Source organism: Sphaerodactylus townsendi, linkage group LG13, assembly GCF_021028975.2.
Source record: "Sphaerodactylus townsendi isolate TG3544 linkage group LG13, MPM_Stown_v2.3, whole genome shotgun sequence".
NCBI lineage: Eukaryota > Metazoa > Chordata > Lepidosauria > Squamata > Sphaerodactylidae > Sphaerodactylus > Sphaerodactylus townsendi.
In genome coordinates, this window is record NC_059437.1 from 46,963,030 (window position 1) to 46,985,478 (window position 22,449).

At 42.8% G+C, this 22,449-nt stretch overlaps 1 protein-coding gene across 15 annotated transcripts in view; it reads right to left on the minus strand.

The window, feature by feature from the left end:
- Positions 1–22,449, minus strand: part of FBRSL1 (fibrosin like 1) — an 839,253-nt gene that overhangs the window by 450,332 nt on the left and 366,472 nt on the right. For 13 of the 15 annotated variants that reach the window (XM_048514425.1, XM_048514427.1, XM_048514439.1 and 10 more), the window contains exon 4: positions 17,129–17,164. The exons of the other annotated variants lie outside the window; for them this stretch is intronic. In XM_048514425.1, the coding sequence (XP_048370382.1) occupies positions 17,129–17,164 (36 nt within the window). The remainder of the gene's footprint in view (positions 1–17,128; positions 17,165–22,449) is intronic. 15 annotated transcript variants of the gene reach the window in all.

Here is a 22,449-nt window from a genome sequence, read left to right on the forward strand (position 1 = left end):
AGGGAGGGAGGGAGGGAGGGAGGGTTACATACCACTAAAGGCAAGAGAGGGCAGAACAGACCTTGACTGGCACACAGAGAGGGCATCAGGTGTACAAAAATATGCAAACATTGGGTACCAATATGGAAAAGCCTTTGGCAATCCTGCTTGGACTATACTACTCCAAAGTGCTTGTGGATCTTTTTACAGAAGAGAAATTTCAGGAGACATTTAAGATGTGACATAACATATCTTCTTGAGGATTTGGGTATAAGAAATGTTCGGCTGTGATTTGCTTGAGGTTAAGCCATACATTGCTTGGACTTAAACCATTTCCATTAACTTTCATGGATCCTCTCTTGTAATAATTATATCAAAGCCTCACATGAATAAATTAGATGAGACTTTTAAATAGCCACACAGTAGAGAAATGCTACAGAAATTCATAACTCATTGGAAACTCCTTCCACTTGAAAACCTACTCCGCTGCAGATGGAGCAATATGCTTGCAAGTGCAGATACAGGAAGGCCGCATGTACAAGTTCACATGGTTGGGCTCCTCAACGATTTGCTGGGATTGACTAAGAATCCCTCCCTGCCTCTCACAATCACCAACGTTGATTAGAATGCCTACATCAACCATAAACATGAACTGATAAAGTACTGGAAAAATCTGCCCTTCAACAACCCTGATTATGGGTCCGACATGTTGATTACAAGACATTAAGGAATAACTAATCTGCATCAAGTGATCATTATGAAGGTAGATGTAACAATTTAAAGCATGATGGGGGAAGTAACTTGAAAGCACCTTCAGCGTCCTCAAAACACACTTTTTCTGTCCTGGTTTTTGGACCGACCTAGAGGCCGTAATTTTTTAAAATCTATGGTAGGAGTCTATTGGCATCAAAATACACCCTCACCCAATCCCCAGCCCACTTTGGCAACTGTTTTTCAAATGTTTATGGACTTCATTTTAGCAAAATGAAGAATAAATGTGCTTATAAAAGATGTATGTAGAATAAATTATGAAGGATAATGCTACTTTCTTTCACATGTGGTGGAAATGTAATTGAGCCAGCAACTGAAACTGAATTCCCTCTAAACCATAACAAACGTTACTTAACTATATAGTAATGTCACCAAAAACTGATACTGAATGCCATTTTATACTGTTTGTGTGACAATGGGGGCAGGGGATTTGTCCCTCAAACTAAAGAATGGATAGAGATTAAGTTTACCATTTTTTAGACAGATAATTACAGTGATTCATTGTATGGATAACTGTGTAAATGCACTGATATAATTTTGGCTACAACTGCTTACTACTTACTGTGGTTTCCTACTACAGATTTATAAGTGTACTATATTAATTTATGTATATTAAAATAAAAAATAAATTATGAAAGCAAGCTGGAGCAAAAGGCAACTGGGAAGGTTCATCTAGTGGTCAACTTGAATGTAAGGAAAGTTAAGAGCTCACCTTGTTAGAAGAATCAGCTATGACTTCTGTTAAAAATGGGCTGTCTTCATCTTTAAATATGTACCGCAAAAACTGTTATTCTTGGCTAAGCCACAAAGCAACGAACAACAAGACATACGCAAGAGCTCAGAGGGAAGGAAAGTAGATGATTTAATAAGGAGAAAATGAGTTGAGCCAAATCTTGGCTCTCCTGTGACTTACTCTTCATTTTGTTTCACGTTTTAGCATGTGTGTGTATGTGTGTGCATGTGTCTGTGGTGGTGGGGAGAAACAAATATTGTGACTGTTCCATCTCTGGCTGAACTTTAAATCCCCACTGGAAAAGAGACAAACAAAATGGTGATGACCATTTTGAAATCAGATTACAATTTTCTCAGGGAAGCCGCTGACAGGAATAAACGATAATGTGACATGCAGTGTGGATTTCCAGCCAGGTTATTGTTCGGCGCGCAGGATTTTCGGATAATTTCTAAATTACTCATGGGTCTATGAGAAGTCTGGAAAGCTTCCGCACATAGCACATTTGCTTAAAAAAAGCAAGTGAGGGATGTGAAGAAAGCAAGAATGAAAAGCTCAGCAGTATCCTTCCCCGGAGAACATTTTGGCTTCTGCAGAGCTGGGTTTTGAAGATAATCACACACTGGGGCTCCTTTGCCTTCCACTTCGTCTCTCATGTAGCCACACAGTGGTAATGAAGAAAGAGCGTGGGCTAAAAAAATGACCCCAGGGTTACAAGCTCCCCCAACGGCAGGCTGTATAGGTGCGTTTCCATCAAAAGGAGTAACATCATTTGTTAGCGTGCTCAAACCAGAGAAGTTGTACATCCAACTCAAAGCAGCTTGGGGTATTTGTTATCATGGCAGGAGGTGAGCTGCAAAACCAGGCCTTTTTTTGAAAGCTATGAAAGGATGCTAAGCAAAGATGTATTTTTTTTTAAAAAAGGTGAATAATAGCACAATGCCTCTTGCACACAGATGGGCTGTAAAGATGTACATTTAACTTGGAGACCTGTGATCACAACAGCTATAAGAAGTCCTGGGAAACAAGATACTCAGTACCGGCAGAAAAACGTCCTTCGTTAAATTGGAGAGACTGTGTGGTGCAGTCAATAGAGCACTGCGCTTGAAATAGCAGGCCCTGTAAAAGGGACTGTTCCGCCAAGCATTTGGGCAGCTGGGTTGATTGGGACCCCATTCGATCCTGGCCTCCAGCGGGCTTCGTTGGGGTGTGGAGGCGGGGAAGTTTTAACGCCACCTTTTACAGTTTTATAGTTCAAGTCCTGATAGTATTTTAATAGTATTTTAATACTGATAGTATTTTAATACTGATAGTATTTTAATACTGATGTTTTAAATGGTTTTTAATTGAAATAATTTTACTGTTTTATAGTTTTCTGTCGTACACCACCCTGAGCCCTTCAGCGGAGGGTGGTTTAAAAGTCGAATATATAAATAAAAAAGTTAAAAAGAGATAAGATTTCAGGTACTGAATTAATCCTCATTGAATTCTGCTTCTGTTTGGCTTGTGGGCCACATAAAACTGAAGAGCTAAGTGTACTAGTTGCAGGGAATTTTTAACTCAGGGTAGCATCTACCAATGTGGTCCCCTCCGCTCACCTGCCATGATGCAGTCCATTCTACCACTGTGTGCATGTGTGTGTGTAAAGTGCTGTCAACTTGCAGCCAACTTATGAAGACCCCCTGTAGGGTTTTCAAGGCAAGTTACGTTCAGGGTTGGTTTGCCATAGCCTTCCTCTGCTTAGTGACCCTGCAATTTCTTGCAGGACTTCCATTCGAATACTAAACAGGGTTGGCCTTGCTTAGCTTCCAAAATCTGATCATACTGGGTTAGCCTGGACTATGCAGAACCAAGGTCTACCACTTAGCATGCCATTATTTCATTCAACTGATCCTTGTTTTGGCTTTACCCTTCTTACAAGAGAAGAAGCGTTTTGATTTATACCCCGCTCTTCTCACCTGAAAGGAGTCGCAAAGTCGCTTACAAACTCCTCCCCTTCCCCACAACAGACACCTTGTGAGGTTGATGTGGCTGAGCAAGTTCTGCACAAACTGTGACTAGCACAAGGTCACCCAGCAGGCTTCATGTGTAGGAGAAGGGAGTCAAACCCAGTTTTCCAGATTAGCGTCCACTGCTCTTAACCACTACACCACCCTTGCTCTTCTTTAACTTGCATTAGTTAACCTGTATTTGAAATAAAGCCAGACAGCTGCACCGCCTGCCCCCCACCCTACTCCCACCCACAGCACCACTGCCTTTGGAATGCAGTAAACACTGAAAAATTCATGGCCCCCTGAAAGCAGAAGTAGTAGTTTTTGGATTTATACCCCACTTTTCTCTCCTGTAAGGAGACTCAAGGTGACTTACAAGCTCCTTTCCCTTCCTCTTCCCATAACAGACACTTTGTGAGGTAGGTGGGGCTGAGAGAGTTCTGAATGAACAGTGACTAGCCCAAGGCCGCGCAGCAGGAATGTAGGAATGCGTAAACACATCTGGTTCACCAGATAAGCCTCTGCCACTCAGGTGGAGGAGTGGGGAATCAAACCCCAGTTTCCAGATTAGAGTCCACTGCTCTTAACCACTATACCACCCTTGCTCTTATTTAACCTGCATTAGTTAACCTGTGTTTGCAGTAAAGCCAGACAGTTGCACCGCCTGTCCTCCGCCCCATTTCCACCCTACCCAGGATCAGATGCTCGGCTTTGGGGGGAAATTAGTTTAGCACATGGATGTGACTAGTGTTTTTTGCCTATTTGTGCCCTGATAAACCTATTCTTTTAATCTTTGCTGCACAAATAGATGCAAAATCACCTGCCTGCAGTGGTCCCTGCCCCAGACAGCTCTGCTTCGACTGCATGGTTGATTAGACCCACACAGTACACCTTTTACCCTTTCTATTCCAACCCACCAGTTTAGGTTAAGGTTACTATCAAGCCCTCTGCTGTTTTTTTTCCCCAGATTTAGTGAAACAAAAGGGGAGATTCAGTTGAGCAGGGGGAGCCAGAACTCAACAACCAGGCAAGCATGCCTCCCTCCTACCATGCTAATTTCCTCTGATCCCTCTGCCGCAGCATGGAGCGCCAGAAACAAGACACAACTGCTTTCATATCATCTGCAGGAAAGAAACTGGGTACGAACAACCTTTGCCTGGGTGGTCACAGCTCATGCTGACAATACGGACTTTGGACAGCGGAAAATAAAAGGGAAACACAACGCCGCTACTAACCCCACCTGAGCCTGCTAGGAAGGAAATATCAAAAGCCAGCACCAGCTTGCTGAGCAAGGAGGAATTTTTCTGCTTTAAAAAAAAATTGTTTAGAAAAGGGGGAAAAAGGATTCAACCAACAGGCAAAAGTGCAAGCAACACTCCAAAGAAGATGCACCTCAAATGGCGGGTTTGTAGTAATACTTGACCATGGGTCAGCAAGGATTTGAGGCAGCTGCTAACAAGCCTTAGTCTGAAATAACAGCAAATGGGCATCTGCATAAGCGCAGAGCTACTGCCACATTACACTGATAACTGTAGCTGTTGCAAGAAGGCAGGTTTTCCAAGGTTTCCCTTCCCACTAAACAATAATTTGTGCCCTTCAGTTTGGGAAGGCAACTACCGTAAGAATGTAAGAACCGAACTGCTGGATCGGACCAAAGGCCCGTCTAAATTAAAAGCAAAAAAGGGCAATTGTTTTGGATAAAGATATATCAGAAAGACATCGTTCTCCTACAACAAGCTAGCTATCAGTGGTCTGACATGTTTTGCTGTGAGCAATTGCAGATTGTGCCACGTGGTGCTTTATTGTGCTTGTGAACATGCATTTATCAGCACGCGCACTAGAAAAGTTGGGCCTGTTACCCACTCAACGGGTTTAACATCCAGAGTCTTCAAAACCTGAAGAGCAATGACTCTGGCAACCAAAAACCTGTAACAAACAGGCGGTATCTAAAGAAAATGGTGCCCAAGGCAAGCACCAGAATTGCACCCCCCCACACACACAAATTACACCCTTGTGAAGCATCCCCCCCCCCCCCAGGCTAAGAAGAAGAAGAAGAAGAGTTTGGATTTATATCCCCTTTCTCTCCTGCAGGAGACTCAAAGGGGTTGACAATCTCCTTGCCCTTCCCCCCTCACAACAAACACCCTGTGAGGTAGGTGGGGCTGAGAGAGCTCCGAGAAGCTGTGACTAGCCCAAGGTCACCCAGCTGGCGTGTGTAGGAGTGCACAGGCTAATCTGAATTCCCCAGATAAGCCTCCACAGCTCAGGCGGCAGAGCTGGGAATCAAACCCGGTTCCTCCAGATTAGATACACGAGCTCTTATTTAACTTCGTGCCAGGAGAGAAGCTGGTCTGGGAGAAGATTGGGGGTTAGGGCAATGCCAGGAAGGGGCGCTCCTTCCCTGGCTTTGTCTCCGCCCCCAGTCTCTTCCCAGCCGCTCACCTGGTACAAAGTTAAAGGCACAGGATGCTTAACGCAGTTATCTTGGGCTGTGGCAGCAAAGGGGGGGGGGTGGCAGCAGCAGCCAGTGTGCCCCCAGGCCACTGGCACTCTCTCTACCCCAAGTCTCAAGGATGAAACCTCAAATCCTTCATGTTCTTTCTCTGGCACAAAGGGAAAACTTTCCAAGCCAGCTAGTTCAAAATGGGCTTAGCTTATTCCTTCTCCGGCAAAATTCAGCAGCACGTTCTGGGAGCCTTTGCTAACCTGCACTTGTCTAAAAACAGCACACTTGTGATCCCTGCAGAGGAGATTCCTCTGTCTTTCCAAGCCACAACCCCCATCCCAAATTAAAATCATGTGGCTTTAAAAAAAAAAAATCAGACACATGTCATATGCCAGCCATGCCTTGAAGGTGTTTCCAGAGGAGTACAATGTCAGACAGGCTGCATTTGCATGAGGACCTGTGGGTTTAATGTGAATCAACGTCATCCAATTACATCAGGCCATGTAAACAATGGGGGCGGGCTGTTGTGTATCCGTTACAGCAGCACGGACAGTCTCTGAACCGGATCCTTTGCCTATGCTGCAAGACACCGAGACCAACGTAGATGCACTGATTGAGGATGGGGCAGTTAACTTCCCTGCCATTTATTTATGGCTTTGGGGACGCATAAAAATTTATTGGACATCTGATGATAATTGAAAGTAGAACACTGTTTAATTGGAAACAGTTGAGATTTTATTTGGAATAAGGAAAACTGGGACCATAAACTCAAAACACATTCTGTAAGTCATGCATTATCATGGTCGCTTTATAATTCCACACGTCCGTTTGCAAAACATTAAAAACACCCAATCTGGCAGTTGGGTTTGGGATCTGGCATTCTGCGTCGCTTTGTTTCATAATGTCTCTAGCTCTTGTGAAGCCCTGACCTGGATAGCCCAAGCTAGTCTGATTTCAGAAGCTAGGCAGGGTTGGCCCTGATGGAAGATCATCAAGGTAGTCCTGGATCACTACACAGATATAGGAATTGGCAAACCACCTCCGAATGCCTTGTTCCTTGAAAACCACATGAGTCTCCATAAGTCAGCTGTGACCAATGTGAAGAGCTGACCAATGTGAAGCACAGAGCAGATCAAAAATAACCCACACTTGACCACAGATAATAGCTCATAGCCACATTTCAGGAGGTTTACGCTTTTCATAAAAAAAATTCTAGACTCAGGCTCATAATGACGAAGAATGAGAACTGATTCCTTAATCCCCTGAAGTCCACCAAATTCAGCCAGCCATTTACTTTCAGTAAGGTAAATAAAACAAAGAGCAATAGCAGATGAGAGGCAAGTTTCCAGATATGGGGAAAAACACATCTAAGTGAACATTATCTTGAAACATGTTCCAGAACGCGACAAAAAAAAATGATCCATTTATCAATAAACTCGCTCTGCTGTATACTTTTGTTTTCTCCTGTATAATAAGCCAGCTTTGACATAAAGGCTGTTGATCTTATCCCTTTGAGCCACTCTGAAACCATTGGAGCAATCATGTTTTCTTCCAGCTGTAAAGAATGGATAGCTTTCCTGCACTTAACAGAATTAATACAAGCTATATATTGTCCCTTCAGGTATGTATTGTCCCTTCAGATATGTACTGAAGGTACCTTCAGATATCTTTGCAGGAATATGGGGTAGTGTGGGGGACAGTCATCTTTTGGTGCAATGGGGGTTGCATCCATGGAGACAGGATAACCCACAGGTCTCCAGTTACATTCAAGATTTTTGCCCAACAAGCTTGATTTCATATCAGTGTGACACCTCAAAGAGTGTGAAGGGGGTTTGCAAAGTGCTATTTCAGTTGCTACCCCCAAATTCTAAAGCCTTCTCCTGCAGAGGCCCAACTGCATCCATTTTACTTTCCCATTTCCTGGTTAACAAGACCACCATCAATAAGTTTGTCTGGAAATGTCAGGAGGAATCTGAGTAAATTTAACCTCATATGATGAGCTACCTGGAGACACACTCTGTACCCAACTCAGACACATGTGCCTTGGCTTCTAGAGTCGTTGTCCTGTACTGATTGAATCAAGGAATTCCAGCATCGATCAATTGCCTCTTGTTGATTAGTCCGTAGTTGCAATGCTAATTGCGTTTTTAACGTAAAGTAAGATGTGGGCAGGCTATCCCATTTTTGGCTTTTATAGTTTTTGTAAATTTCCCGCAGTGAGTGTTTTATGGCCATACTCCTAGAGCAGAATTCCAACCTGCGTGGAGATTTATTGGGCAAGGATACATTCTTGCGTTGGGACTGTTGGATTAAATCCTTAATTTTTTTGGTGATGTCATCAAATTTTAAAACCATCTCATCCGGGGATGGAGCACTTAGCATATCCAACTCAGTTGCTTCAGCTTCTTGAGGGGTGAGGAGCTGTGTAATGGGGTACTCCCATGCCTCAGACCATCTAACTCTAGGAAGTAAGTGATTTGGCGAACTCACTTCAACTGTCGGCTGGGGATGGGGAGGAGTTTTATATTTTAATATAACTGAAAGAGGCAGATGGTCACTTAAATGGTGGAATAATACCTGGAATTCACCTACATATTCAAAAAGGTTGGGGGATATTAAAATATAATCAACCACACTACTCCCCTTCCTAATGGCAAAGGTGACCTCTCCAGAGCTACTAAATTGAGTAAGTCCATTTAATGGCTTCAAAAGCTTGGAAGCCTCCGTGATGTAACATTCCCAAGCAGAGGCATGGGGGGCGGGGAGGGGATGTTACTAGTCTCTAGACTAGGGCCCCTCCCGCACATGCAAAATAATACGTTTTCAAACCACTTTCGCAACTGTTTGCAAGTGGACTTTGCTATTCCGCACAGCTTCAAAGAGAACTGAAAGCAGTTTGAAAGTGCATTATTCTGCATGTGCGGAATGAGCCTAGCTCAGAAAGAAAGTTGATTTTAAAATGGTATAGAACTCCCAAACAACTTGCATATATGGTAGAGGGATTATTTCCAAAATGTTGGCACTGTGGAGACCAAGATGCACATTATAGCCATATGTGGATTGAATGCAAAGAAGTAAAAAGATTCTGGGAAAAGACATTGCTATGGATAGAGAAATTGGTGGAAAAAAAAGTGGAATTAAGAAATGATCTATTATTTATGGGAATAAATGATGATGAAAAAATAGATATGCAATATAGAAATATGTATAAAACGTTGATTAGAGCAATACATGCAGTGATAGTGTTTGGATGGAAAGATAAGAAAAAATGGGCGATTCAGAAATGGTTGGAATATATATGGGAACAAGTGACATTAGACATTTTCGAAATATTATCAAAGAATAAAACATGGCAAGAAAAACAGAATGAAATAATGAAGATATGGACAAGTTATGAGAATTGGATGAAGGAGACGGGAGTCAGAGAAGACATATGGATAAGAAGACAACAACGAATGAACTTACTGCTGTTTGGTTAAAGAAAAGTGAAACATAATATTAGGGAGGGTGGGAGGGAAAAAAGGGAAAATGTATTGTTTGGAAATTATATCAGAAAGATGTAAATAGAATGATTATTTCAAACTATACAATAAAAATATTTTTTAAAAATAGACTAGCCCAGAAAGAAGTATTTTTCTCCCTAAAATTGCTACAGAGAATTGCAGGTTGACTTCTTTCACCTTTGCCAGTTGGTGAGACTACAGGTTTTCCTTCTTTTTATGAAACCATCAGTAAGATCACGCCCCGGCCCCACACGCACATACTCAAGGTAAGAGGAAATACCTGCCTCCAATGAACAATTCCATGGCAGAGACAGGTTTTACCCCATTCATATCTGGCTCCATCTTGGCCAAGTGCAGTGCATTGTGGTCTCATCCAACGGAATAAAAAAACTGACATGGATCAAAAACCTTGTGGTCCATATCTTGCCTTTGTCATCACGACATTCATCAAACCTCGCCACTGTGGAGTGCAAAATTCAAACATTGTGCTTGTTTTCCATGTCTGTTTGTGAACACAGCTTTGTGGGGGTATGTGTGTTCTATGTACTTTGTGCACAGCCAAAATGAAATTAAAATAAATTCCGTGCCAAGGAAATTCACATTCTGCAACACGAATAAATCACACAGATGAAGACATTTGCATACAACAGCTTGCTTGGATTCACTGTGAATCAGATCCAGATTTTCAAGTTTCTGTGACTGTTTTGCCAATGACTAGGGGGAACCAAAGGCTGGAAAGGCATAGAAATCGGGTATAGGTCGGCAGGGTCCAGAGAATAATAGTCATAGGGGAAAACCAAAGATTCGTAAGGGTATCAAACCCTTCCTTCCCCCTACCCAGATCTACACTCCTGCTATATAGTGTAATAATTATCGACTTCTAGAATACATCCTGACATCTCTTTTCAGCCTGAAGCTCATCTCAATATCATAATCTACTAGAAGTCCTGGTGGAAAAGGTGGATTATAGAAGGAAATATATACCATCAAAATCTACACACACACACACACACACACACACAGTAGTTTATGCTACAGAAGGGGAAAGTTGCCATTTATGTTTATTATTGTCTATCTATGCTGATTATGTATGTTGTGATGGATATTGTTCCTTATAGTTTATGATGTTATAACCACTGACGTTTGTTGCGTACAATGCTATGTTTATTGTTGCTCATAATGTTATGTTTATAATGTTATATTTATTGTTATTATAATGCTATATTTAGGATGTCATGCTTATGATGTTTATGATGGTATGTTTATTGATCCTATGTTTATTGTTGCCCTGTTTATGGATGGTTGTTTATATTGTTGTTTATATTGATGTGCACAGCCCTGAGCCTTTCGGGTGGTATATAAATTAAATAAGTAAATACATAAATAAATACACTTCCAACTGCCCAACCTAGGGGCAGTTCTGCAAAAGTTGACAGGGCTCTTCTGAAGTCTCAACATCCCAGACTTTTACATAATGTAACGTGGGGGATCTGATTTCCCAGATTAGAAAGGTATGATCTCGCTGGCACCAATGGGCAGGCAGGAAGTGTTCAGAGGCTGAGCTGGTGTTGATATTTTACGGAAACAACCAAGTCAGTAGTAACACTTGCCAGATTAATTGTGTTGTTTCTGCCACTGCTTGTAAAAATTCTGCTTTGGACTCAAAACAAAATAGAAGGATGTCATCGTTTAGCTTGCTTTTGTTTCAGCAGATGTCCAGGGACAACATGGTTCATCGACTCTGCATTTAAAATATTAAAACTTTGTGTACAGCTGTGCCCTCGGCACTGGAATTTCCAATTAGAATCCATTTAAAAATCCACATATTAATGTATAATTAAGTAATCAGCTATGTAATTAATCCATTAATGTTGTTCTACCCTAATGCCTCATGGTTTGCTTTCTGTATTTTTCTTACATAATGGAGTTATCTTTTTAAAGTTGGTGTGATTCAAGGGCTTACAAGGCAAGCGATTATTATTTTTGCACACGAAGGTTGAGACCTCTGATCTCCTCTTGACACACAACATAATCGACAAAAGGCTGTTAACAGTGGATTCTCGCATACGTGCTTGAATAAAGTCACAGAGAATAATCTCTTAACTGCAGAAAAGAGGCACAAATCAGTGCCTGAACTGCTCAAGAGATAGAGGCTACATTCAAAGACATGCCCCCGGCCTACGGTTGAACACTGAACTGGTAGCAAAATAATTGTTTCTTCCATTCTGTTGTTCACACAAAGCTTGTGAACAGACTGTGTTCTTGAGACTTACTGTCTGAAGTGACACCTTGCCAATTAATTCCACCAACCATCCTGAGATCACAATGTTCCAAACCAATCAAAATAAATTTAAACTCCCATATTACATTTCTAAAATGCATTCAAACAAAAGTGAGCCCAACTGATGGTAACGGAACTCATCTGTGGCCTTCAGCAAGGATCTGAAGTGGAAATTTAAGTGGCCTTCAGCAAAGATCTGAAGTGGAATTTTAAGTGGAATTTGCTTCCCAGTAAGTAAAATATCATTTTAACGTATTTATTTTATTTCACTTCTGTGCTGCCTTTCGGGTGGTTCCCCTCACTGGCTCAGGGCGGCTTCCAAAGTCTTTCAATACAAACTACCGTAAAATAAATTAAAAGCATAGACCAGTGAGCACAAACAAAGGTAAACAAAGGTAAAGAATCACACTCAGCACCCTGGAGTGGCCCTCACAGTAGGTGTGAAATTGCCCTAGAGCATCACAGAGGCTTCTGGGGCATCATCACATTGCTGATAAGAACACATGGGCCAAGGATCTCTACTTACCAGTGAAGAAGAAGAAGAGGAGGAGGAGGAGGAGGAGGAGGAGGAGTTTGGATTTATACCCCACCTTTCTCAAGGTAGCTTACATGCTCCTCTCAAGAGTTTGCACAAGCTCAGAGACACAAGCATGTTATGTTATAACTGAGTTACTACTTCACATGTTCCAATGCGGAGCATTTGTAACAACTTGGGGGCTTAATCCTTGGCTTAAATTAAAGCTCATGTATGAAAGAAAGGATTGTTTTGTCGAAGGCTTTCACGGCCGCGCAGCCCTGAAAGCCCACAACAGCCAAAGGATTGTTTGTTTGTGGGTTTGTCGTAATGCAAACTACAAAGTAGGGTGGAGACACATCACTCAACCCAAACCTTTCCTTGCCTCTTCCTCTTGTCTGTGGAGTTCCCCAGTTTCTAATCTCCCTCAAAAATGAGTGAATCCTGTATTACAGAAACCCCTTTTTCCTTATAAGACAGATATTCTGCCTTTCTTCCATTATGGAACTCAATGAGGCTTACATGTGGTTCTCTGGCATCTCCTACGGTAGCAGTGACCAAGCCCAGACCTGACTGGTTGCGTCAGGCTTGGGTATCATGTGTCTTCCAGCTGACTTGAGAAATCAGCAATGTACTTATGTATCAGTGATCCATCAGCCACTATGAGGCTTGCAGAGGATGAAATAAATGATATCGGCACTCCGACGGCTTTCGGATAAGCAATCGCGTATTTCTCATTTGCTCAGCAGATCAAAAGAAACTTCTCAGAAAGAGGGGATAAAAATGCCTGGCCCATGATTAATTAGCACTGGCCGAGTGGCAAGGCCTTTGGCCTTTTTCCATTAAGCTATTGAATCTACAGGTAAATAAGTGATTTGCAAACAGAGCTTTCAGATAACAGAAAGTGACTCATAGTGATCTGTAGTATAACCATCCAGCATGTATTTCTTTACTGTGCTTCACAGGTGGGATGCAAAGCGGGGAGGGGGGGCGCTCTCTTTTACCTGCCCACTTTGCCACAGGTCCAAAGGATTACTAACATTATGGATGGATTCAGCCGTTCAAGCACATACTGAAAAACCAATTGCAATCGCTCTGCTTTGCATACAGCCTGACATTTGGAGCGGGAGCAAACCACAGAAAAAAAATGTTTTAAATGCAGGAGATAAGCTTGAATGCTTACCTGACATACAGTATATATTAAAATCCCCCTGAGATGCAAATCAGTGTATTCTCTCAGACTCCGAAATCCTATGAAAACCTTTAAATGCAAACTTAGCGGGTGAAGCTGGAAAGAATCGGCATTATGGCCAGCTGCTGGACCGACGCGAACAGCCTCAAAACTGGCAGCCCAAAATGCACGCCCCGGGTTGCAAGAACACAAAACGTCACCAATTACAGCATTTGCAACAACACTTACTGTCAATTAGAAATGCTAAAGGGATTGAGAGTTCTCTTCCTTTTTCTGTCTGGCAGGGAACTTAATTTAAAGCTTCAGTGGAAGCAGTCAAAAAAGGATAGGGCTTGTCTGGTGCTATATGGCAGCCAGCGTCGGATTGCCTTGCTAAATTATGCCTGATTCTCCTCCTCACTCTCATTAAGGAAACAAAACCTAGGTGTTGTGCTAGAATTCAGCAACATAAAACATTCCAGCTTCATTTAAATATCAAACTAGGCTTGTGTTATTCTAGGGCAGTTATGGTTTTTCATCCCTAAAACCAATCACAGAAGATCACCTTGTTTTAGTCTGATACCAATACTTAGCTTTGTAGTATGTTTGTATTTACTGTATTCGGTTTCACATATATAGACTGTATATTCCTCTGCCACAGAACTCAACATGCCGGACCTTCTTTGTTGTAGAATGTGCCGCATGGATCCTGGTGCCTATCTAGCTCTGCTCTATCCATTTGAAAGCTTGATGATAGTCGTTCAATATAATGTTTGATGATAGTAGTTCAATATAAATGCTTGATGCATCAAAGTGCCTCGTTCGATAATGCACAAAATAAAGGTTTTGAGAAAGGTAGCGTGTAAAAATGAAATACAATTCTCATATTCGTTTGGGACTTTATTCTAATGCGGAAGAATACGATTTTCTCAACCGCTGCACCTTGACTGACCACACTAATATCTTTATCTGAGAAAGATTATAACAATCTGACTGTTTTGGAAAAAATTCCAAAACAGCAGAATTGCACAATAATTGTTGTAGATCATGGTGACTGACGATCAGAAGGGGAGAAAAGACCTTTATGAACATGGCTTTATCGCAAAGATTTTTGGCACATCAAAATCTGACAGAATACCTTTGAAGCAAGACAGTTTGAGCAACGGCTGTCTACCTTTTCTTGGAAAACAACCTGTGCTGTTCTAACCAATCTTTCTAGTTCAGCTAAAGATCAGGCTATATATGCTGAATCGTCCAGGGGTCAAAATTGCACACGGATATGTGATTTCATCTCCCAGCATGTACTTTTAACCTTAAAAAAGCAGTGGTGGTCTTGGGGAGATGTGAATCAGAGACATTCTAAGGAAGTGAAAGTGGTGATAACTACTTCCCACTCTGAAAGTTCCTCTGATAAAAAATCCTCCTCCCCACCTGCGATTAGCCAGGCAGGGGGAAAAGGACAGACATATATTGTACATCTTTTTTCCTTTACACATAGCTACTTGGGGGTCTTCTGTTGATACATTCACTGAGCACTGTTTCCTGAAGCTGCTCCTATCAGGATCTATGTTGTTCCCCATGACTGCTTTTTAAAATTAAAGTTCATGTCAGAGTATCTGATCGTGGAACCATGTAGTTTGCCGGTAAACCTCTCTAACTGGGTTCAGTTTGTTTTGATATAAAATCAGATGCATCAGTTAAAACCTAGAAAAATGCGATACAATACTAGCATCAAAGAATGAGTTTGATGGTATTATTATAATCCGGCCTTATTTACCATCTGGTTGTGTATGATACTTGCTCTCAGGCAAAATTTTGTTATTTCCAAGGAAAGGTCAGAAAGACAGAAAGAAGTAAAGAACTTATCTGATCTTTCTGGGGGTATTTGCTAGCATTGGCGTGATATATTGCAGTCAAATGCTACTGTAATAAGAGAAATGTAATAATACATGTTCTATAGCAGTGTTTCCCAACCTTTTTGATGTTATGGTAACCTTGACCTCGCTCTTCATATCTCATGGTACCCCGTGGAAGGTATGCCCCTGCCACCTTCCACTTCCAATGCCCCTGCTTGCCATACCTCCACCTTCCACTCCCAGTGGCCCGGCTTGCCCAGGTCTACCACTGGGCAGGCCGGAAGAGGCCCAGGTCTACTGCTCAGTAGACCGGAAGGGGCCCGGGTCTACCACTCGGAAGCCCAAAAGGGGCCGAGTCAGCATGCCGGAACATGCTCTGGTTCTGGAGGGTTGATGGCTCATAGGGCTCAGCCTGCTGACCTGAAAGCACCCTCGCCCCGACACCCCCACAACGCACACGCAGAGATTTGCAAGTCATAGGCTGACCGGAAGGCTGGGGAGGGCCAGAGGCCACGGTTGCTGCCACTGCCGGCTTGATTGGTACCATTTGGGGGGCAATTCTGCAAAGGGAGGGGGCCTGCTAGCATTGTCGCGGTACCCCTGGGATGTGCTCACGGCACCCCAGAGTACCACAGATCTACAGTTTCAACCTTTCCCATTTGGCATAGGCATATCCACTGTATACAGGGAATGTAAAGATATCTATCTTCCAAAGGGTCAAAGGCATTGACGCGTGCCAGAGGAAAACTTCTTTGATATTCAGGAGCTTCTAATGTCGGGTCTTCAAAACATTTCATACATTTAAATGCATGAGATGTTATATTATAAACCCAGATCCTCTTTCAAATTACTAATTGTTAACCTTTAATGCTCTGAATATTAATTACCTTCTCTTTAAAAAGTTAAAATAAACAGCAGTTCAGACAACAGCAACTGCTGTTGTTATTGAAGATGCCTTCAGAGCAGTAGTGTCATAGCAAAGTAAATTGAACTAAAGATCACCAGGGAAGTCGGATGAGGTGTACGGACTAGCGTTACGGTTACATATGCTTACTTTCAAACACTTGTAAAGATACAGATTGTTGGGAAAAGTGGAACAGCAAGAAAAAGGAATAATTTGGTCCTACTCAACCAAAGTCAACAGTTCGTATTCCGCAACTGTGGACTTTGACTCATGAGATCCATTGCTGGAGAAACCAAAAAGAGCCAAAGATTTACAGCAGTGGTGGCGAACCTATGGCACGGGTGCCAGAGGTGGCACTCAGAGCCCTCTCTGTGGGCACGTGCAAACAGAGTAGCCCCCCCTCCACATCTAGGCTGGCCTGGGCCGCTGGGCTCGATTATTAGCATTAAACCTAAGACCTAGTTTTGGGGAAGCAGTGTAGGACTAAAACGTGATCCTTTACCTGGGAGTAAGCTCAGTTGCTGGCAATGGGGCTTGCTTCTGAGTAAACCCTCCTAGGGTTGTGATTCATCCATTGGAAGAGTTGCACGGTTGCTTCAAAGCCACCAACTACCACCAAGCTTACTCCCGAGTAACGCACGCCTCAGAGCCAACCATTTTTTCAAAAGTAAAACCTCAGTATTTAGGTTAAATTGCCGTGTTGGCACTTTGCGATAAATAAGTGGGTTTTGGGTTGCAATTTGGACACTCGGTCTCAAAAAGGTTCACTATCACTGATTTAGAGGTTCCAAAAATAAATTGTTTAAGGCTCTTGCATAAAGAGAGATGGTTTACAGGTGACTGCCTTTTCTTCAAAGCTCAGTTTTCATGGTTGGTATTTCCTTCGGCGTCTGGGAGCTTGCAACAGGTGACCCATGCATGCCTTCAACAATCACAACAGCAACAGAAGCGAAATACAAGAATTAGCAGTAAGGAGACTTACCGAATAGCCTTTTCCCGAAAGCGACTGAGCAGAACTCTGTGGGAAGGAATGGGATGCCGAAGTAAGTAACAACGAAAGTTGTGCATAATGTCACAAAGGAAGGAAAAAAGGTGAGCTTTTCCTCCTGCATGCAACAGCAAAATTCTGTTTCCCATGTAACCCTTCTCAAGACACAGAATTGGTCCTTCACTTCTAGCAACAAATGGCGACAGTTGAGTAGAAATAAGCATTAACCCATACAAATGTTCTAAATAAGTAAATAAATACAATAAAATAAACCTTCGAACACACAAGGGTGTGTTTACCCTTGGGGCAGTAGCTCATTGAAATCTTAGACAGAGGTCTTTTCCACCTAACTTAGGGTGCCAGAGACTGAACTTTAAACACTGTACCCATATTAGGGTATCGTGGATTTTCTGGGTTGTATGGCCGTGTTCCAGTAGCATTTTCTCCTGACATTTCACCTGCATGTGTGGCTGGCATCTTCAGAGGATGACAGCCACTGATGCAGGCGAAACGTCAGGAGAAAACGCTACTGGAACACGGCCATACAACCCAGAAAATCCACAACACCCTAGTGATTCCGGATGTGAATGCCTTTCACAGTATATTGTACCCATGTTGTAAGATATCTGAGCAAAAAGGGATTGGACCTTAAACACTGTCTGTACCCATGTTGTGGCTCCCATTTTGTGGAATGGCACGCCTGAGGATGACAGAATTGTTCAGGAGGGTATTTTTATCAACAGCAGAGTGCGCTAGTAAAGCAGAGTGCGGTAGTAAAATATCTATATGGGAAATTCCAGTTTTGGTGGATGTAGGTTTGCCTAATCCAGACTGGGAAATTCCTAGAAGTTCAGAAATGGAGCTTGTGGAGTGCAAGGTCTAAGAAAGGGAGAGCCCACCAGAGTATAATGACATAAACCCTACCCTCCAAGGCAGCCATTTTCTTTAGGGTAATAGATATCTCTGATCTGGAGATCAGTTGTAATTCCCTAAGTTCTAATTGGTCTCTAAGGTCCTACTGGACTCAAATCTAACTGTTCTAGTGCAGCTCGACATCTGCAACTATTTTCATGGACGATAGATTCAACTATGGGTATTAGCCATCATTACTCATTAGAACCTCCTGGTGATTTATTTACTTCTTGTCTGAACTTCTCACTGGCTCTCAAGGCAGAGCAGACTGTTCAGAAACAGAGTCCTTCTCAGTATCAGTTGCAAGATGGGGAAGCACAAATGGGAGAGGGCCTTGGCCTCCATGACCTGCTCTGTAGGCCTTCTAAGAACATCTGGTGGGACATTATGGAAAAGTGAATGCTGGATCAGGTGGGCCACTCTTGATTCAGCAGAGCTTCTACGTCCCACCATGAGAACCTCCACTTGCAGTCTGAAGTGTTAATGCTAGAAACAGATTCAGCACTCCCATGAGAATAATGCCAAAGCTCTGTACATGAGTGAACTGCCTCTGTGCCCAGTGTCCCCATGGGTTTGTTTGCCTTCTAGTCTAGGAGACAGAGATATCTAGAAAACGTTAACCCTTGTAAAGATTAGTACCCTGAAGCAAATATTTGTATTTATCTTTACCCTTTTTATGGTATGAGACTATTAGCAGTGAACAGGAAACTGATGGTAAAAGAAATACCATGTCAACATAGTTTATTGCTCGTTGGACCTCTTTTAAGCTATTAAAGCAAACTCTCGGGTCCAAATGTAACCAAACAAGGTTCATTGTGCAGTTATTTACAGATCAACTGTTAATGCAAGTTTCCCATTACCTCTGTTCTGTATCTGCTTTACAAACGGCAGTGATCCAAATGTTTATTGATTTTGTCATATTCACGCAGTTGAAACAGACATGGTTTTCTGAAATGCACGGAGGAGGAACTGCAATCTCTCTTGCACATGATAGACTTTTCTTGTTGATTAGGACAAGCCAGGGAGATCAAAGGGGGAGTCAGCTAAGGCAAGCAGCTCTTCCGCACCCTGTTACTTCTGGGCCAAACTACACAGTATGCACAACGGGATCTTCTGATGTTGTTATTTGAAAGCAGAGGAGATGCTGAACTGAAGCAAGGACAAGCCAGGGCAAAAGAAGAAGAAGAAGAAGAGGAGGAGGAGGAGGAGGAGGAGGAGGAGGAGGAGGAGTTGGATTTATATCCCCCCTTTCTCTCCTATAGGACCCTCAAAGGGGCTTACAAACTCCTTACCCTTCCCCGCTCACAACAAACACCCTGTGAGGTAAGTGGGGCTGAGAGAGCTCAGAAGAACTGCGAAGGGGGAGTCAGCTAAAGCAGACAGCTCTTCCACTTCTTTCGGTGGCCACTCAACCTGCAACATAAGTTGAATGACCAGGCTGCACCTGAAATGTGAGTCGTTTCCAGATGTCACATCTGTATATACCAAGATGCCAACAGCCACATACTGATCCACCTGATAAGCACAGTTGCCATGTTATCTAAGCAGAGGCACTGAATACATGCCAGAAAATCCCCCCTGATTTTTCAGGGTTCTGGTTTGCATGCACTGAAGCTGAAGGTGCATGCAAAACACACGTTGCTTCATTCAGACAATATATTGACCACATGAAACAGGTGTATTGTGGGTAGTGTATGCTCCTGATACATGCAGTTGCTGGACTTGTACCACATAAAGATAAAACAGTTAAAAGAAGGAGAAATGGGCATGCCATATATTTTTCTCTGGACCTTAGTGCCTAGTAAGCATTCTGTGGATTTAGGAAACATGAATCAATTATGGAACAAGGACCCTGTTATTTCTGGGCCAAACTACATAGTATGCACAGTTGGATCTCTTGATGTTTTTATTTAAAAGTAGAGGAGACGTTAAATTGAAGCAGCATCTCAAGAAGAGGGAACATTTTGGTTTTTACCATGCCTTTTTCTGGTTTAACACCCATCCCCCCAGTAGTTTGATTCACTGAGGGGAAACACGGGTATTTGGAAAGGAGGAACAAAATTAATATGCACGTTGTGTTGTAAAGCTAACAAGTGTTTGTATTTTGTCCCTACATGATGCTGTAATCCTGTCGTGTTACAAGTTAAACCTGTGTGGCATTAGCTCCTCTCTCAAACATCCTTAGACAATGTTTGTCTTCCGTTCATTGTCTATGGTAGAAGAAGAGACAGTTCTCCAGTTTTGTGGAACGAAACCGAATTCATCGTACACAGATCAGTAACCAGAGAATGGAACACACCATGTAAAAAAGCTGAAGTGCGGCAGGAGGTACTTTTCCTCTTTGTGGGTTTCCAACACATACACAAAACCCCTGAGCCATGTGGCGTATGAATAAGGATAGCAATTTCAGGTGGGCCTTTGTGTAAATGCGAACATTTTGTTCAAAGCAGAGCTCTGATACAATAGCACTAGCAAGCACAACTTCCCACTGCAGGAGAACAAAGAGGCACTTCACAGGACTGTAAAACATCAAAAAGGAAAGTCAAGTTTTGTTGTTCCGATATTTCCCCCTTGGAACAGCAAGGAGCAGTCCCTATGTGTATGGAGGGGGGGGGGATTCAGGTGGCTTAGGAGCCCTTACAGGGACTTTAGACACAACCCTGCTCGGTTTGAAGGAATACCTTTTATTCCTTTTCTATTCAGGACCACCCAAGAGCCTTTGCCAGTCACAGCTGGCTGACAGTACTGGGACAGAAGAAGAAGAAGAAGAAGAAGAAGAAGAAGAAGAAGAAGAAGAAGAAGAAGAAGAAGAAGAAGAAGAAGAAGAAGAAGAAGAAGAAGAAGAAGAAGAAGAAGAAGAAGAAGAAGAAGAAGAAGAAGAAGAAGAAGAAGAAGAAGAAGCAGAAGCAGAAGAAGAAGAAGAAGAAGAAGAAGAAGAGGAGGAGGAGGAGGAGGAGGAGGAGGAGGAGGAGGAGGAGGAGGAGGAGTTTGGATTTATATCCCCCCTTTCTCTCCTGCAGGAGACTCAAAGGGGCTTACAATCCCCTTGCCCTTCCCCCCTCACAACAAACACCCTGTGAGGTAGGTGGGGCTGAGAGAGATCCGAGAAGCTGTGACTAGCTCAAGATCACCCAGCTGGCGTGTGTGGGAGTGTACAGGCTAATCTGAATTCCCCAGATAAGCCTCCACAGCTCAGGCGGCAGAGCTGGGAATCAAACCCGGTTCCTCCAGATTAGATATGCGAGCTCTTAACCTCCTACGCCACAGAAGAAGCAATGAGCGAACCTCCATAAAGTCATGTGTACACCTGGACATAAGTCCCATCAAACTCAGTGCAACACAATTTCTGTTTACGTGACCAGTATAGGGTAAAAATGGGGTGGAGTTAGGAGAAGGGGACAAAAACCTTGCCTTTGCTTCCATCATTGCAAGATGTGATATCTGTGAAAAAGACTGAAAATTGGTACAATGCTCTGTAACACATGTAAGCTTTTTCCGGAATTTCCAGAGGTAAAACATGAATATATTTTCCCTGTTTAGGATTAACTTTTCTTGGAAGCGAACACTGCATGCTTTTCTTTCGAGCAGAAAGGGTTATTGTTGACATGAAGCTAGTAAAATTGGTGAGCTCTTGGGAGCTCGTTCTTTAGATCTTTTCCAAGAGCTGGGCTGAGACAGAAAAGATTCCTTCCAGAAAAGTCGAAAACACATTTCCCACTTCGCATCCAATGGCCTTCACAAGTTTTGAAAAAGAAATGCATATTTGAGTTACAGTGAAGCTCAAAAAGAAAAAATAGAGAGCTAGAAAGGAGGACAACTTAAACTACAAGCATGCTCTGAGTGGAAAAGAGTTGAAGAACTACTTTTGCGAGCACTGAATCACCTAGCATGAACAAGATCTGTGACATGGCTCATCCACAATCAAATCTCAACCTTGGTGAGAACAACCAGTAGTTCTGGTCACGTGCACGCTTCCAGAAGCGCTTTTTTGCCGTTGACTAGAAGAAGAGAAGAAGAAGACTTTGGATTTATATTCCCCCTTTCTCTCCTGTAAGGAGACTCAAAGGGGCTTACAATCTCCTTTCCCTTCTCCGCCCACACAACAAACACCCTGTGAGGTGGGTGAGGCTAAGAGAGCTACAAAGAACTGTGACTAGCTCAAGGTCACCCAGCTGGCATGAGTGGGACTGCACAAGCTAATCTGGTTCACCAGATAAGCCTCCACAGTTCAAGTGGCAGAGTGGGGAATCAAACCTGGTTCTCCAGTTTAGAGCGCACCTGCTCTTAACCACTACACCATGCTGGCTCTACTACTATTTGTACCGATGAGCAAAATGCTTGTCTATCATCCAGATCCACAACACCTGAAAAGAGGTCCAGAATATTCACAGTGAATGTTTCCT